Source organism: Erythrolamprus reginae, chromosome 8 (assembly GCF_031021105.1).
Source record: "Erythrolamprus reginae isolate rEryReg1 chromosome 8, rEryReg1.hap1, whole genome shotgun sequence".
Taxonomy (NCBI): domain Eukaryota; kingdom Metazoa; phylum Chordata; class Lepidosauria; order Squamata; family Dipsadidae; genus Erythrolamprus; species Erythrolamprus reginae.
This window is the reverse complement of record NC_091957.1, coordinates 13264556-13281771: the sequence shown is the minus strand read 5'-3', so window position 1 is coordinate 13281771 and position 17216 is coordinate 13264556. Positions and strand designations below refer to the sequence as shown.

General features: G+C 49.3%; 1 protein-coding gene across 1 annotated transcript in view; it reads right to left on the bottom strand.

Annotated features, from left to right (window-relative positions):
• SEC16A (SEC16 homolog A, endoplasmic reticulum export factor) overlaps nucleotides 1-12484 on the bottom strand; it is a 57855-nt gene extending 45371 nt beyond the window's left edge. The window contains 2 exon segments of the mRNA XM_070758765.1: nucleotides 1577-5164; nucleotides 12381-12484. Of these exon segments, the coding sequence (XP_070614866.1) occupies nucleotides 1577-5083 (3507 nt within the window). The 5' untranslated portion in view covers nucleotides 5084-5164; nucleotides 12381-12484.
• Between the last annotated feature and the right edge of the window lie 4732 nt (nucleotides 12485-17216).

Below are 17216 nucleotides of genomic sequence, written 5' to 3'. Positions count from 1 at the left end.
CTTAGGCGGTTGCACTTTCATTTTTACTGCCTGCCATTCCTCCTCGCACTCGGAGCCTGGCGGTACAGATACATTTCTCTCCAAACAATCATACAGACATAGATTTTCAAAACAATGGGATGAAGGAATATTCCTGATACTTTGTTTTATGATTTATCTGATGGTTACTGTGAAACTGTGTGAATGCATCACTCCTATCTCAGCTTGCACAGCTTGGATTTATTGAGTTTACCAAAAATGTAAATATTGCAGAATATGCAGCCTCGTGTTACATAAGTAAGCTTTTCATGCTAAAAAAAACTAAATTATTAATGTCATCTTAAATAGAAAACTATCTTCAGATTTTTACTCCAAAAGCATTTTATTAAAATAAATTTGATTTTTATATATATATATATCCAATTTAAATTTAAAAAAAATCAAATTTCATTTTTTTTTAACTCACTGATTTTTACCCACCCTGCTCCCAGGAGATATGATTCCAGGGAGGTTTTTGAAGTCTCAAAACAACCCAAAAGCAAAATTCCAGGTGAAAAATCTAAACGATCCCAAGCTGATTATAATCCAGCTGCCCAAAGGCCAATGTGATACAGGCCTGTCGGGTTCAAAGGCAGCCAAAAGGACTCCGCAGGATTTGGGGGCTTGGACTGTTACCCCCTGCCACCTGTGGGGGAGGCCTCGGAAGACAGAACCTCCTCCTAGCAGATTAACAGGGTTGGAAGGGATCTTGCTGGTCATCTAGTCCAGTGTTTTTCAACCAGTGTGCCGCGAGACATGGTCAGGTGTGCCGCAAAGCTCAGAGAGAGAAAGCAAACAAGAGAGGGAGAAAGCAAAAAAAGAGAGAAAGAAAGCAAGAGAGAGAGAGAAAGCAAGAGAGAGAGAGAGAGAACAAGAGAGAAAGAAAGCAAGAGAGAGAGCAAGAGAGAGAAAGCAAGCAAGAGAGAGAGAGAAAGAGAGGAAGGTGGGAGAGAGAAAGACATAGAGGGAGGTAGGGAGGGAGAGAGAAAGAGAGCAAAAAAGAGGGAAGAAGAAAGAAAGAGGGATGGAGAGAGAGAGAAAAAAAAGAGGGAGAGAAAGAGGGAGGGAGAAATAGAGTGAAATGGAGGAAGAGAGAGAGATTTTTTTTGTCCAAACTTTTTTTAGCCACCCCCCACCCCACCCAATGTGCCCCATGGTTTTGTAAATGTAAAAAATGTGCCGTGGCTCAAAAAAGGTTGAAAATCACTGATCTAGTCTAACTACCTTCCCAAACAGGAGATGCTACATCTGCCTCTACTTAGGTTCAAACTCACAACCTCCCGACTGGGAGGCAAGAGCTCCACCTCCAGGCCACAGCAGCATCTCTGGCCAACCGTTCTGGCCTTCAGCAGAAACCCTTAGCCTGAAAAAAACGCCCTCTGCAATTGCTCCGGGCGGGAAGAATCTTCACTGAAGAAATCCCCCTAAATGGGAATCCATGGCAGAAGGTCTTAAGCTTCAGCCTGCCCCACTCAGGATCACCCCACCCACATTCCCTCGCCTGGAGTGGGGATGGTCCCCTCCCAAGGCTAGCTGGACAGAGCACGTTTCACTGTACCTGATAGTAAAGGTGAGCAGCCCTAGGATCCACCGCCGAGTAGTTGTAGCTGTCGTATGGGTTCCGGTAGTAGTAGTAGTTAGGGGGCAGGCCATAGGCGCTCTGTGGAGAAGGGTACTGCTGCTCGTGGCGCGAAGGGGGGCGGGCGGGTTGGGGGCCACTTGGGGCTGTGGATCCAGGAGCAGGAGGAGGTGGCCCCATGCCAGGGGGGGCGTGAGGATCCTGCCTGAAGTCGGGGCCTGCCTGAGGATGGCTGGGAGGTGGGGGCGCTGAACTGCCTTCCAAGGGACCGCCGGGGCAAGACTTTAAACTCGGCGCCGGAGCCCGGGAGTTTCCGGGAGGCATCTGACGGTTGGGGGAAACGGAAGAGTGCCGGGAAGCTGCGGGGGCCTGTTCCAAGGGCGCCCCTGGCCCGGAGGGCATCGCGGGCCCCGAGTCCTTGGTCACCTGACGATAGAACTGCTGCAGGCCTCGCACCTGAGGCTCCCCGGGGTCAACCGATCCGGAGACCGGAGGAAATGCCTGGCCACCCGAAAGGAGCTGGCTGTGGCCCAGAGGGCCAGGCCCTACCCTGCTGGGCTCCTGAGACTTCACCCCGGCCAAATCTAGAGGTTTGGAAAGCTCTTGGTAATGGGAGGGGTTCTGAGACCAGCCAGGAAGGCCGCTGCTGGGCCCCACCACAGGAGTCATGCCGCTGATGTGGGAGAGTGGCATACCGGCAGTGGGTTGCCCAGCATTTTCCAAAGGCAGCCCTTCTGCAGCTGGGGGCTGGGGGGCTTCCGTAGCTAAGTTGAGGGGGCCTTGAGACCCAGACTGAAGCAGGGGTTTGGGGGGAGCAGTTTCAGCTGAGCTAAGCGGGCATTGGAGGAAAGTAGGGTGTGAGTGAAGTAAGCCCCCAGGCGGGGTTTCCCCGGACAAACTGCAGCTCCTGTTCTTCCCCAGCAGAGGAGTCCCGCCGGGGCCCAGGTCCTTGGCCGAGGGGTTCTTCTCCGGCTGTCCCGGCTGAAGGGCAAGAGAGGAACTGGCGGGCGGGGCCAAGCTGCCAAACTGACTCGGCTGGGCCAGCAGAATCGGCGGGTTCTGAAGCGCCTCCGTCGGCGGGGAGGAGAGGAGGCTGGCATAGCCCAGGCTCCCCTGGGAGCCCACCGTCTCTTCGTCCCCCAGCTTGGGAGGGTTTTCCAAATTTTCAGACGGGAGGCTTCCGGAATGGGATCCCGGCTTACTCGGCAACGCTACCTCCGGGGGCTGAACCACCTGCTTGGCCGGGACGTAGAACGCAGGGGCGGCGGGGGCAAGGAGCACGTTGGCACCAAAACTGGGCAGTTCGTTGTGCGCCCAAAGGGTAGTGGCTGGACTCTCGCACTTCTTTCCCAGCCCCTGAGCTCTGGTGGCCGGTCTCTTCTCCATCCCTGGCCCGCCGGAAGGAAGCTGCCGGGGGCTTCCGCTGCCCCCCATAAGGGAGAGGGGCAAGACATGGGCTGGGGGCAGGAAGAAGGTTTCCAGGTTGTCGGGAGGTTGCTCCAGGTTCCCTGGGGAAGCCACGGCCACTGCGGAGCTCTTCTGGCTACTCCTTTGGGTGGGACAGTCCTCTCTCAGCTCGGCCTCCATCTTGGCCTGATCGGTCTCGGTGGGCTTCACCCCCAGGTTGTGGGCCCTGACTGGCTCAAAGGAGCTGTTGACGCTGGTGTGAAACACTCCCATGGGTTTGGGGGGGCTCGGCGTCGGCGCCTGGGAGGGGGGGCTGTGGTAATTTTTGCCAGGCTCCTGCTCCCCCACATCTGCTCCCAGTGGAGAGGAATCGATCTGCTTAAAGAAGCAGCGGGAAGCGTCCTGCTCGGGCCTCCCGCTTTCCTGCTGGATGAACGTGCCCGGCTCTTGCGGCCGGGGGCCGGTGCCAGCCGCACTCCTGGGGCTCAAGTTGCTGTAGTTGGAAGAGACGCTGTCGGGCCGAACGGGCCGCGGGAATGCGCTGGGGGCTTCCAGGTTGGGCCCTCCTTCCAGGTGGCTTCCGGCAGGGTTCTTGGGGAGCAGCGGGGCCAGAGAGGCGTAACGGCTGGGATCCAAGGGAGTCCTTGGGGACGAAGGATTCTGCGACGGGGGCTCCCTCGGCAAAACCTCCTGGTTCTGAACACACTCCTGGTTCTCCACGTTTTCGTAGAGCCCGCTGGCAGAGCAGCTTCCGGCTTGGGGGACGAGGAGGCTGGGCCGATCTTCTCCCGGGAAGGGCGCCTTCTCACCGGCCTGCTGAAGGACGGCCGTTCTGAGGAAGCGCTGGGCCTCCGCTTCTTGGGGCGCTGCCTCTGCGGCCGGAGCTGGGATAGCCTGGGCTGGCACGAAATGAACGGGCAGCCCTTGGGGGCCGTGCAAGGGCTGGTAATAGGTGTGGCCCATGGTCTGCTGGAAAGCATCCGCCTCCGGCCTGGCAGAACGGTTGCTTGCTTCGGAGGAAAGTATCTCCTCGTTCTCCGCCTCGTCTCCCTTGAAGAACATCGAAATCGTCCCAACATCGGCCTTGTCTGGGCATTGCCTGCTCCCTGCCTCAGACGCCCCTTGGGCGTGGCTGGGGGGGCTGCTTTCCTGAGAAGTGGGGGGGCCCGAAGGATGTGTCGCTTCCAGGGGCTGCAAGTAAAAGTGTTCTTGGGGGAGCTGGCCAGTCCAAGCACCGGTGCCCCCGGGGCTCTGCCAAGCGCTACTGGGGGGCAGAGTCACGTTGGATGCCTCGGCGAGCATGTAGGGCGCCTGGGGGGCACCAGGGAACCCAAGCTGATGAGGGGGAGTCGGCTGGCGATCCAGCTGGGAGCCCGGCTGGGAAACAGAGGTGCTGGAATGGGCAGCACTCCCAAAGGCATTCCGGGACGGGGGCTCCGGGGAAGGCAAATACACAGAGCTTTGGGGAGGCCCCGGCCACTGAGGCACCGGCTGCTGGAGGAGGGAGAAGGCCGGCAATGGTAGGGCGGCCGTACCGGGGTTGCCTGGATTCCTACTCACGTCGGTCCCGCCTGGAGGCTTGTCCGGGACAGAAGCCAAAAGAGGGTTTTCAGGGCCAATTCTCATGGGCTGAGGCAACTCCACCATGTGTCGAGGGGCAGGTTCTGTGCTTGGATGCATTTCGGTGCTGTTGGGGAAGGCCGACATGGAGGCGGTGGAATAGGAAAAGGAGCCCCCAGCGTCCGAGTAGGAGGCCAAGACAGACGTTAACGATGGAGCCGGTGCGGGAGGAAGCGGCCCAGAAGAGAGGGGGAGGGGAGCAGCTGGGGGAGGGAAAGCCGATGCAGAGGAGCCTGGGTCTCCCTGGGGCGCACTGCTCAGCGGGGAGCTCCGTGGGCCTTGCTTGCCAAAGGCAAAGGGGTCGGTCACTGGTTGCACAGGCCCGGTCACGGCTGCTGCAGAGGTGGGGGCATTGGCACGCCGGCCGTAGGGGCCATTTCGCCAATGCATGCTCCAGGAGGGGGCGAGAGGAGGAGGCCCCCCAACCCCTGAGGGGGCAGTCTGAGGAGGGGGCTGCATGATCCAAGTGGAACCGAGTCACTGGCCACCCGAAGAGGAGGAGGAGATGGAGCGGGGTGGGCTTGCCTTCATATGCACGAGCTGGAGGGGAGAAGACAGAAAAGTGGAATTAGTAACCGGCATAGTTCTTGACATACAACCGCTCACTCAGCCATCATGTGAAGTGGTGACAGCACTAAACAAGTGGTGGTTACAACCGACTCTTGCAACTCTGGCTGTTCCAGCACCTCCACTACTGGGTGACGGCTGCTTTCAAGCTCCCCTGGTGGCTTCCCCAGAAAGTCAGTGGGGAAGCAGGCAGAGAATGTTGCAAGCCTCTGGGATAGGACTTCCTGACATGCACATCATTATTATTATTATTATTATTATTATTATTATTATTATTATTATTATTATTATTATTATTATTATTTAGATTTGTATGCCGCCCCTCTCCGAAGACTCGGGGCGGCTCACAACAGTAATAAAAAACAGTATAATAATGAAACAAATCTAATAATAAAATTACATAAAAAACCCCCAACAACTAAAAACCATACAGCACATACATACCAAACATAAAATATAAGAAAGCCTAAGATGTCTTAGTTTCCTCATGCCTGGCGATATAGGTGGGTCTTGAGTATCTTGCGAAAGACAAGGGGGGTGGGGGCTGTTCTAATCTCCGGGGGGAGTTGATTCCAGAGGGCCGGGGCCGCCACAGAGAAGGCTCTTCCCCTGGGGCCCGCCAAACGACATTGTTTGGTCGACGGGACATGGAGAAGGCCAACTCTGTGGGACCTTATCGGCCGCTGGGATTCGTGCGATAGAAGGCGGTTCCGGAGGTATTCTGGTCCAATGCCATGAAGGGCTTTAAAGGTCATTACCAACACTTTGAATTGTGACCGGAAACCGACCGGCAGCCAGTGCAAGCCATGAAGTGCTGTAGAAACGTGGGCGAATCTAGGAAGCCCCACGATAGCTCTCGGGGCCGCATTCTACACGATCTGAAGTTTCCGAACACTTTTCAAAGGTAGCCCCATGTAGAGAGCGTTGCAGTAACCGAACCTCGAGGTGATGAGGGCATGAGCGACTGTGAGCAATGACTCCCTGTCCAAATAGGGCCGCAACTGGTGCACTAGGCCAACCTGGGCAAACGCCCTCCTCGCCACAGCCGAAAGACATCCTCCTTCAGCCCCAGCGTGCCTCCCACACCCCTCTCCACATTCACGGCACACACACCCCTCGTGCAACCTCCCTGACCTGCATGGTGCCTCTCGGGGAGTGGGGGGGCTCTCGCGCCCTTCCTCATCCAGCAGCAGCCACTAACCTGCCTGCCAGCCTGGGGTTTGTGACATCCTTCTTCATTAACTTTGGTTTTGGGCAGCTAGCAGGAAGCTACCGTGACCGTGAAATTCAGGGATGCGGTTGTAATTTATGACCGCATCTCTTAATGATGGAAATTCTGGTCCCAATTGACATCATAAATCAAGGAGTATCTACCGTACATACACATCAAGAATATGGATTACTGGAGATGAAATAAAGCATCTTTTTGGGAGGGAGGGGGGAAATCTGAAGTACGTAACGCTTCTAAAGCACAATTTGAATTTACCGTAGCTCCACTGCCTTGTCTTGCAGGACTCTTCTCAATTCATAGTCCCTTCTTGGGGCTGCAATTTATGCCGGCCTTTCTTTTCTTCCGCACAACAGTTTTCAGTTCACGAAACAATACCAGCGATTATGGATGAAGCTAGGACCGTGTGGCACAAACAAGGCCTCTATGTTTTGATTTTCTCATCTTATAAATTCTAGGACCAGAAGAGATTCTGGCACCTGAATAAGCTTATCTGCTTCCTTGTCGGTCTATAATTTATGTTCTTTGATAAAACCTTGCTCCAGTCTTTTGTGCTGTACTTTTGGATCAAGGGAAGAGCTCTTTCACTTCAGCTGCAGCATTTTCTAGTAACGGATGGCGGTCCTGATTTTTTCCCCTCCCAACTCCATCAGACTCAGATATTATTATTATTAATAATAATAATAATAATAATAATAATAATTTATTGGGTTTGTATGCCGCCCCTCCCCGTACACTCGGGGCGGCTAACAACAATAATAAAAACAACATGTGACAATCCAATAATAAAAGAACTAAAAACCCTTATTTATAAAACCAAACATACACACAAACATACCATGCATAACTTGTAATGGCCTAGGGGGAAGGAATATCTCAACTCCCCCATGCCTGGCGGTATAAATGAGTCTTGAGTAGTTTACGAAAGACAGGGAGGGTGGGGGCAATTCTAATCTCTGGGGGGAGTTGGTTCCAGAGGGCCGGGGCCGCCACAGAGAAGGCTCTTCCCCTGGGGCCCGCCAAACGACATTGTTTAGTGGACGGGACCCGGAGAAGGCCAACTCTGTGGGACCTTATTGGTCACTGGGATTCGTGCAGTAGCAGGCGGTTCCAGAGATATTGCTGGGCTAAGGGGGAGATCAGGAGTGGGCAGGGCAAGAATGCTCACATAAGCCTTTCTCGGAGGTTTTGAATGACACCCGTCTCTCGCCCTCTGATTGAAAGCAGGCAGCCTGTTATTTCTTCCCAATGCAATTTGGTACAAGCAGAGCTTCAAAAATAGGCCAATGCCTTTCAGGTACCCAAAAACCTTTGCCAGCACCCTGGCAAATCTCCAGAGACAAGGGACACGTTTCCAACCCATTACAGGGATTTGCACCTGTTCATTTACTTTCAAATAACTTTTAACTACAGGACATCACAGGATCTGGGAAGTAAAACATTTTGGTGGGCAATTCATCAGAATCAGAAATGTTCAGGGGCACAGCCCCTGCATGCTCTGGGATTTCACCTGCCAGAATTCCCAAATGCTGGGGTGTACTTGCTAGTCCTCATCTGAACTATGAACTCATTTGGCCTTCCTGATTCTGTGGGTGGCCTTTTACAGGGCCCAAACATCCTAGGCCAAAGCAAAAGAAAGTACTCCCAGATTTTGTTAATATTTGCTGAGACTTCTTGTTCCGAGAAGTCTGTTACACCTGATGTGATATTTTGAACAGAAAACCTGCACATCAGTGTGCTGGAAAACTGGTGCACACATAATGCGATATGCCCTGGTTCAACGAGGTGTATGACTCCTGCCACTGTAAACAGACACTCGCATTAAAGCACCTCTTTTGTTTAGTACAAAATTCTGCTCAGTCACGTAATTCTATCACCAGTTCCTCAAAACACACACATACACACACACAAACCCAGGAAAAGCATTCAAGAGGCACCCCTGTCCTTTTTCCTCAATACTTGTGACTCAAGAGTCAAATACAGATGTAAGCATGAAAGTGACACAGAAAATGTTTGTTCCGTTTTGCAGATAATCCCAACACAACCCCCAAGGTTCTGAATTGGAACGAGGCAGGGAGAACAAGAGATGAATTAAAGATAGCAAAGTTGTCTTCGCTTTACAAGACAACAGAGGAGGAATAATAACCTGAAGGCAGCAAGAAAATCCCTGGGCTTATAGCTGATCCCACCCTAAAAGTGACCCAGCTAAGGCGAGTGCACTTTTGAGATTGCATTAATAAAACTCTGGTGTCCAAATCAGAGGCACTGATAGTAGTCATAAATATACTTTACTCAGCACTAAGCAAATCTCATCTGGGTGCAATCTTGGCTCCCCAAGCCAGGAGAAGCACAAAGGTACGCAGCTGCAAAGACAGTTCTTCAAAGAACTATTTAAAAACCCAGTATATTCATCAGGGAACAAAACTTGAATGGAATGTGATAGCTGTTTTCAAATACCTAACACATTCTCTCTCTCTCTCTCTCTCTCTCTCTCTCTCTCTCTCTCTCTCTCTCTCTCTCTCTCTCTCTCACACACACACACACACACACACACACACACACACAAACGAGAGGGATGGAGAGAGAGATCCTCATAGCAACTGCTATGTTTCCCAAATTCCAACAGATAAGATTTGGGTTATGGCAACTCTGATTTCTATCTCATCCTAAGTGGGTCTTTTCAAATGTCATTTTCTGCTGTCTGAAAGATGCTTTATTTTAAAAGCAACTCCCCACTTACTTCATCATCATCATTATTATTATTATTAATTAGATTTGTATGCCGCCCTTCTCTGAAGACTCGGGGCGGCTGCCCTCTATTATTAAAGCCCTCTATTAGAAATTATTGTTAATTAATGCTCCCCCCAAAATTAAAAAGTCTGATTCTCCCTTCAATGCCATGAACGGGTCTAACAAGCCTCTTCTAAGAGAGCAGAGAAGTACTCTTACATTATTTATAAGGAACTTTCCATATCAGATTTAATTAGCAATTTAATTAATAGCAGTAAAAAAAAAACCAGAAATATAAACAGATTTACAGTTTAAAGAAAAGGGTTCAGAGTCCTGCTGTAATAAGAGACCCTCCGATGGTGGTGAAGGTGAGAGCTCCTAAAAACACCAGCAACTCATCCAATCTTGAACAAGAGGAACTGAATTTATGTCTTCTCTGGTTTGTTGGTAAGTGCACAGTAACTGAATTTAAACATGCCTGGGATAAACATATATCCATCCTAAGATAAAATACAGGAAATAGTATAAGGGCAGACTAGATGGACCAGGAGGTCTTTTTCTGCCGTCAGACTTCTATGTTTCTATATTTCTATTCCTATGTTTGTCTTTAGCAAGAGCCAACAATTCAAATTCTCAAATGAACACAAAGTAATGCACCTACATTCACCAAGGAATTCTAATTAACTAAACATCTGATTGTGGAGAACATCAACCTGAATAAGGGAAGGCCAAGAGAAACGTGCTCTACTTGAACAGCCTGATATTTCAGAATCCATGAGTCCATTTCACTACAAGTCTTGTGTAAGCCTTCCAAATGTGGCTTATATACGCTGCTCAAAAAATAGATATGAGTGAATGAAATATTCTCATTGAATACTTTGTTCTGTACAAAGTTGAATGTGCGGACAACATGTGAAATTGATTGCCAATCAGTGTTGCTTCCTAAGTGGACAGTTTGATGTCACAGAAGTTGGATTGACTTAGAGTTATATTGTGTCGTTTAAATATTCCCTTTATTTTTTTGAGCAGTATATATTCCCGGACCTATCAAATGGTTTGTAGAACCTCAGATCCTCTTATGGGGTTTTTCTCCCTTTATTTTTACATTGTCTAAGTCCACAGAAATGGGTTTAGGCTTCAAGATAGAGCCTGGATCTGGCCTGTACAGAGACTCCATGAGCCCAAAATTTCTGTTGATAAATGAGAGCCCAGATTTGAAGTTCCAACATGTACCTTTCGATTGATTATCTTCATTTGGGGCACTCGACAACTGGCCCACATTTAAAGCTGTTTGTCCTAGGGTTTCCTCGGCATGATTTATTTATTTTTGTAAGAAAGGGGCATTTGCAGGTAGTCTCAACCTATGACCACCGAGGCCAAAATTTTCGTGTCTTGCCCCCTTTTACAAATTTTCTGGCCATGGTTGTTAAGCAACCCAGCCGTTCAGCGAATCTGGCTTCCCCATTGGCTTTGGGGATGATGTGACTTTGGGATACAGCAACGGTCACAAGTATGAACCAAGCATCTGCATTTTGATCACATGTGTAGAGATAGAGGCCACCTGGAGGTTGGGTGCAGCAAACTACCTACCTCAATCAGGCCTCTCATACCTACATGATCTCACCCAGTTCACATCGCCAGGATGATGTAGGACACTGTCCCTGGCTGGCATGTGATCTCCTCTAGGTTGTATCAAAAGGATGTCCTTAAGGATTGGCAAGGAGAATCCACCAATAAAAATGCTGTTACTTTCTTCTGCCTTTTGCCACTTGGAAAACTGTACAAAAAGCAGCAAACACAGCAAAGGCAGTCAGACACCTTAGCATCCTGCAATGACTGGTTTCTAACTCCACCACACGCAATCACGGGGAGCTGCAAAGATTGCAACTGTGGAAAAAGTGGTCCATGACCCTCTTTTCCGTGCTGTTGTAACTTTGAACAGTCACTAAATGAACACAGGGTTCTATAGAGCCTTGGTGGGGAAGTAGTTAAAGTGCAGTATTGCAGGCTACTTCTGCTGATCACCGGCTGCCAGCAGTTTGGCAGATCGAATCTCACCAGGCTCAGGGTTGACTCAGCCTTCCATCCTTCCAAGGTCGGTAAAATGAAGACCCAGATTGTTGGGGGCAATGTACTGACTCTCTGTAAACCGCTTAGAGAGGGCTGTAAGCACTGTGAAGCTAAATGCTTAAATGCTAAATGTTGTATATCGAGGACTACCTGCATTCCAGCACCTGACATATTACCTGTCTTACATGCCGTCAGTTTCAGAAACTGAGCATTATTATGCCCATGGACTACAGTCCACTGCCTGTGGCTCCGCACCCCTTCGATCACCCCAGAAACTCCACTTCCTCATGGGGGGGAGCTCCACACTTCTTGCACTCCAGATGCTGCTGGGTATCGGTGCGGGTTGCGCTTCTGCCTTATGGGTCCCAAGGCCTCATTTTGGACTACCCCACAAACAGCTAGCGTATTTTTATTTTTAAAAAAATATTTAAAAGATTTATTTATTTAGAAGTTTATTTTTTTTAAAGGGAAATAGTCCTCAACTCACAACAGTTTAGTAACAGTTCAAAGTTGCAATGGCATTGGGGGGAAAGGGGGGATTTGCGTCTGGGGAGTCATGCAATCATCCGTTTTTGCAAGACTTCTGACAAGCCCAAGTCAATGGAGAAGCTGGATTCGATCAACAATGTTGGAAGGGACCTTGGAGGTCATCTAGTCCAGTGTTTCCCAACCTTGGCAATTTGAAGATATCTGGACTTCAACTCCCAGAATTCCCCAGCCAGCAAATGCTGGTTGGGGAATTCTGGGAGTTGAAGTCCAGATATCTTCAAGTTGCCAAGGTTGGGAAACACTGATCTAGTCCAACTCCCTGCCCAAGCATCTGCCTCTACCTAGGATTGAACTCACAACCTCCTGATTGTGAGGCAAAGCTCCACATCTAGCAGCTGGGTGGGGGTTCTAAGTGGGGTGGGTGGGGAGGGAGACGTGGCAGATGGAGCCTCTGAGAGCCCCTCGCTCATCCTTCTTGCTCGACCATCCTGCCCGTAAAGAGGAAAGCTCCTTCCCGGTCAGAGGTGAGCCAACAACGATCCACGATGATCAGTGAGGTAGACTTCTCCTGAGGCGGGAGGCTTCACTCCTACCCTCCCTGCCGCCTAACCAAGCTCCGCCCTCCGTGGCCGGGCCCGAGGCCCCCAACCCTCCGTTAAACCCGACAGTCACCTGGGGGGAGGGTCTCCCTCAGCACACGCGGCCGCCGGCGCCGGTTCCTTCCGTCGCCACCACCTCAGCAGCTGCCGCAGCCGCCGCCACCGCCATCTTGCAACATCCGGCTCTAGTGGCCGCGCTGACGTGTACGTTCGTCCCGTGCGCGTGACGTCATCACGACCGCTCGACCAAGCCTCGCCCATACTCGGGAGGGGGGGAGGCACCTAGAGCTATGAAAAAAGAAGAGTCGTCCGCTTGCGGTCCATAGCGAGATCGGACACCGGGCGGCGGCGGCAGCCACGCGCGGACGTCGATCGACGCCTGACCGCAACTTTTCGTTGAGAAAGTTATTGTGATCGCAGGTCGCCTGTTGCTTTCTTTCCTGAGGTCGCCCCCCCTGCAAGAGTATGAGAGTGGACTTGCAAGTGTCTGATCCCGAGGGTAGACAGTATTTTTCTAGTTATTATATCTCTATGGTCACATGTCAAACTTTTTTTTCAATTTAAATGCCTCAACAGCTGCTTCCAGGTCCAAACGAAATATCCGTGGCCAAAGAGCTTATGTGGCTAGAGCGGCTCCTGTAACTCAGGGGGTCTCCGACCTTCGCAACTTTAAGACTTGTGGACTTCAACTCCCAGAGTTCCTCAGCCAGCGAAGCTAGTCCACAAGTCTTAAAGTTGCCAAGGTTGCTCAACGCCTGCTTCCAGATGTAAGCGAATATCCGTGGCCAAAGAGCTTCTGCGGCTAGAGCGGTCCTCTACTAGCCTGTCTAGGCGACTTTCAAATGGAGACCGGGGGTGTCCCTAGGTGTCCTCTTTTTTTCTGCTCTCGGGGGAAAAAAGGGCGGAGCATTTTCATTCTGGGGGCGGCTGCCGGCTTTCCCCTCGGTCAGATAGAGGTGGAAAGAGGCGAAACCGGCCGTCGGGTGTTTGCCTGGTTTGCCCGCTGACCGAAGAGCAGGAATATTTGGGAGGGACCTTGTTGGTCTTCCAGTGCAAGGAGGAGGGACCCTAAACAGGAAGCCCTCGATTGATTGATTGATTGATTGATTGATTGGTTGGTTGGTTGGTTTTATTTTTATTTTAAATTGGTTTATTTATTTGATTTATTTATTTATTTTGTCCAATACACAAATAGGGTTTAGTGGGTATATATCTATATACACATAGTAAAATACATGATGAAGATTATAGAGGAGATACTCATAGTAAAATATATCTAAGAAATAATAGAAAAGAAGATATAGTAATAGAACATATCAATGAAAGAATAGAAGAAGAGATATAGGAATAGAAGAAAGGTATAGGAGATATAGGAGAGTAATTGTATTGATTATAAAAAAGAAAACGTAACAAAAAGTAAATCCCCAGGTTAATGTGATTTACTTATGTATGGTATGATTGAATTGTATGGTTTTTAATTATATGGGTTCTTAGATGTTTTTTAAGTATTGGATTTGTCACATTGTTTATCGCTGTTGTGAGCCGCTCCGAGTCTTTGGAGAGGAGTGGCATACAAATCTAATAAATAATAATAAATAAAGTAATATTAATAACAAAACATTGAGTGAACATTTCATAACGTGAACTATAGGTGGTACACATCATAAAGGTGAAAAATTATATTTAAGTCTTATATAGTTGTTCTGTCTGGGTTTTCCCAGACCTCCACACCCACTGAAAAACAGCCAGACACTCTGGTAAAATCCAAAAGTAATTTATAGCAGGAAAAAATAAGCACACAGGAAAACCTGTCTTCACAGCAGACAGGTTACAATACTTTACAACAGGGTCCTGATGTCCAGTCAATTCCAAAAGCTTCTTGCTGGCACCCCCCCCCCCAAGGTTTCAAGAGTCCAAGGCACAAACCAGGATTGTAGCCACCAAAGTTCACAAACAGGTCTCACGAATCTCCAAGATAAAACTCCACAAGCCAGGAAGGGTGGGGCCGCCTTTTATCCTTTCCCAAGCACCACACCCAAACCCAGCTGCGACCCCTAATGCTGGAAATATCTGGCCAATTGCGTTCTTCTCTCGTTAGCTCTCCTCTGTCGCATATCTATGAAGTCACTAGCATCTTCCCCCAGGGAATCCAGGCTGCTTGCTGGGGAGAGCTCCCCCTGGTGGAACTCTGGCTGTCCTTCATCTTCAGCCTGGGATTCAGCTTCTTCATCAGTCTGCCCCTCCTGGTCCTCAGCCTCTGAGCCGGACACCGACAGCAAATCAGCCATTCCCGGAGGGGTCCCAGGCTGAACCACAACAATAGTCAAATTTGAACTCCGTAGGTTTATGCCCAGGTCCTCCTGGTGCACCAGTTGCGGCCCTACTTGGACAGGGAGTCACTGCTCATAGTCGCTCATGCCCTCATCACCTCAAGGTTTGATTACTGCAATGCTCTCTACATGGGGCTACCTCTGAAAAGTGTTCGGAAACTTCAGATTGTGCAGAACGCATCCGCGAGAGACATCGTGGAGCTTCCTAGATTCACCCACGTTTCTGCAACACTCCGTGGCCTGCATTGGCTGCCGATCAGTTTCTGGTCACAATTCAAAGTGTTGGTTATGACCTTTAAAGTCCTGCATGGCATTGGACCAGAGTAACTCCGGAACCTCCTGCTACCGTACGAATCCCAGTGACCGATAAGGTCCCACAGAGTTGGCCTTCTCCCGATCCCGTCGACCAAACAATGTTGTTTGGCGGGCCCCAGGGGAAGAGCCTTCTCTGTGGCAGCCCCGGCCCTCTGGAATCAACTCCCCCCGGAGATTAGAACTGCCCCCACACTCCTTGTCTTTCGTAAATTACTCAAGACCCATCTATACCCGCCAGGCATGGGGGAGTTGAGACACCTTTTCCTCCAGGCTTTTTTATATTTGTTTGGGTATGTATATGTTGTTTGCTTTTTTAAATATGACAGGGTTTTATGTGTTTTTTAATATTAGATTTGTTTTCGCTGGAATATTGTTTTTATTATTGTTGTGAGCCGCCCCGAGTCTTCAGAGAGGGGCGGCATACAAATCTAATAAATTGAATTGAATTGAATGATGATACCATCTGAGCACCTTTGCTACTTATTTGTCAACTACGTTGCGACTTTAAAGATTTAGTTCAAATGGTTACTAGCAAGGGGATTATGTGGTCCTTGAAAGATGATGACTGTTTTTAGGGATTTCATGAGCTCCTCCAGTGTGGGAAAAGACGCCACGCGTTTTCCTTCCGTGAATGAAACGATCCGATACAAAAGAAAAGCAAGATCACAACCAACGCTTCTGAATGCCTACTGACAATAGTTTATTGCAAATCATGTAACAAAATAAAAGGCATCATTTTTGCAAACTACAATTTTGCGTGGTTTTGTTTCGTTTGTTCTTAATTACAGGTTTGCTTGTTTTTATCTCCCACGTCCGACTTATAAACTACAGTCTAATGTATAAAAACATAAAGAGTTTTGACACCAAGAGGCGGGTGGCAAAAACCACTCATGGTACAGAACCTGCCAGGTCTTTCCTGTATCCTAAGGGTGGGGAGGATCTCCAGAGGTCCTCAGAGGAAAAAAAAAAAGCTTGGGAGGTGATCAGATCCTGGTAGGTTCAGCATCCGTCGTCTGAAGAGCATCTTCCTTCGGATTAGAGTTCATGGAAATATGTACCATCTCACCCAAAGATGTCAATGCAGCCACAAGTCAGTCCTACCTAGGCATCTCAGGGGATGTTCCTTTGAAGGGAATTCTTGAATTGGGGACTGGAATAGCTCCCTAAGCGATGTGCTTCATTGAGTGACATCCAATTTTACCACCCGTTGGGGTTTTTTTTGTTTGCCACAGCCATTGACATTAAGCACTTCTTTCTCTCCCCCCTCTCCCCACTGCTTGTTGGAAGGCTGCAAATAGTGACCTCAGGACATTGCAAGCATCCATCCTGCACACGCTGGCTTGCAAAAGTGCCTGAACTGTGCTCACAGAGCCACTGGGATTTTTCAGTAGGGGCGAGGCTGCAAGTCTTCAGTGTCGCTTAAAATGGTTAAATCAACTAGTGACTAAATCAAAGGTTTCCGTGTAGCATTTGCTCCAAATGACACGAGCCCAGGCTTTGCAATCTCACCAGCTAAGCTGGGTTCATTCTTCCCTTGAGCCGTGTTTTCAGCAATCCCCACCAGTGCAATACTTCCATATTTTTCAGTTTAATCATTTAGATTTTTTAAACAAAATCCACCCATATCATTTTATGTAAAAAAACAAAAAGAAGACTCCGTTATTTACAAAACGTTAGCTTTGCCATAGGCGCATACTGTGTGTAAATATATATATATCTATATTTGTATACAAATTCAGCTGCTCCACACGCTCTGTCGTCCCCAGTTCTCTAAAAGAGAATAATAATAATAATAATAATAACACAAACCATTGCAAAAACAAGAGCTGCCAATCCTAACAAAGCAGGAGAGGCTCTTGTTGATTGAAGGACCCCCCAAAAAACTTGCTTTCTGATGGCAATTCTGCCCTGCGAATTAGGGAGGATTCCTACAATCAAATGCAAGGGTGTCCACTCTCTGAAACTGGATAGAAGCTGATGCTATGGAAGAGCGGTCAAGTTGTGGCGAGGCTTTGCTGAGCCACATCCCAGCAGTTTCGACAGTGGCTTCTTCCAGCAGCCAGCCCGCTAAGGACACCCCATTCCGTCCGCCTCACGGAACCCCCAAATTTGAAGTCTCTTTCCAGCCAGCTCCAGCTGTGTTGAGACAGATTAACACAGATTAAAGACAGCCTTTAACCCGTGCTACCCACAGCTTCAAGACACTGAGCTAGCACATGAATGTTCAGGTGTGCTTTGGAGGACAGGAGACTGGCAGAAAAGTT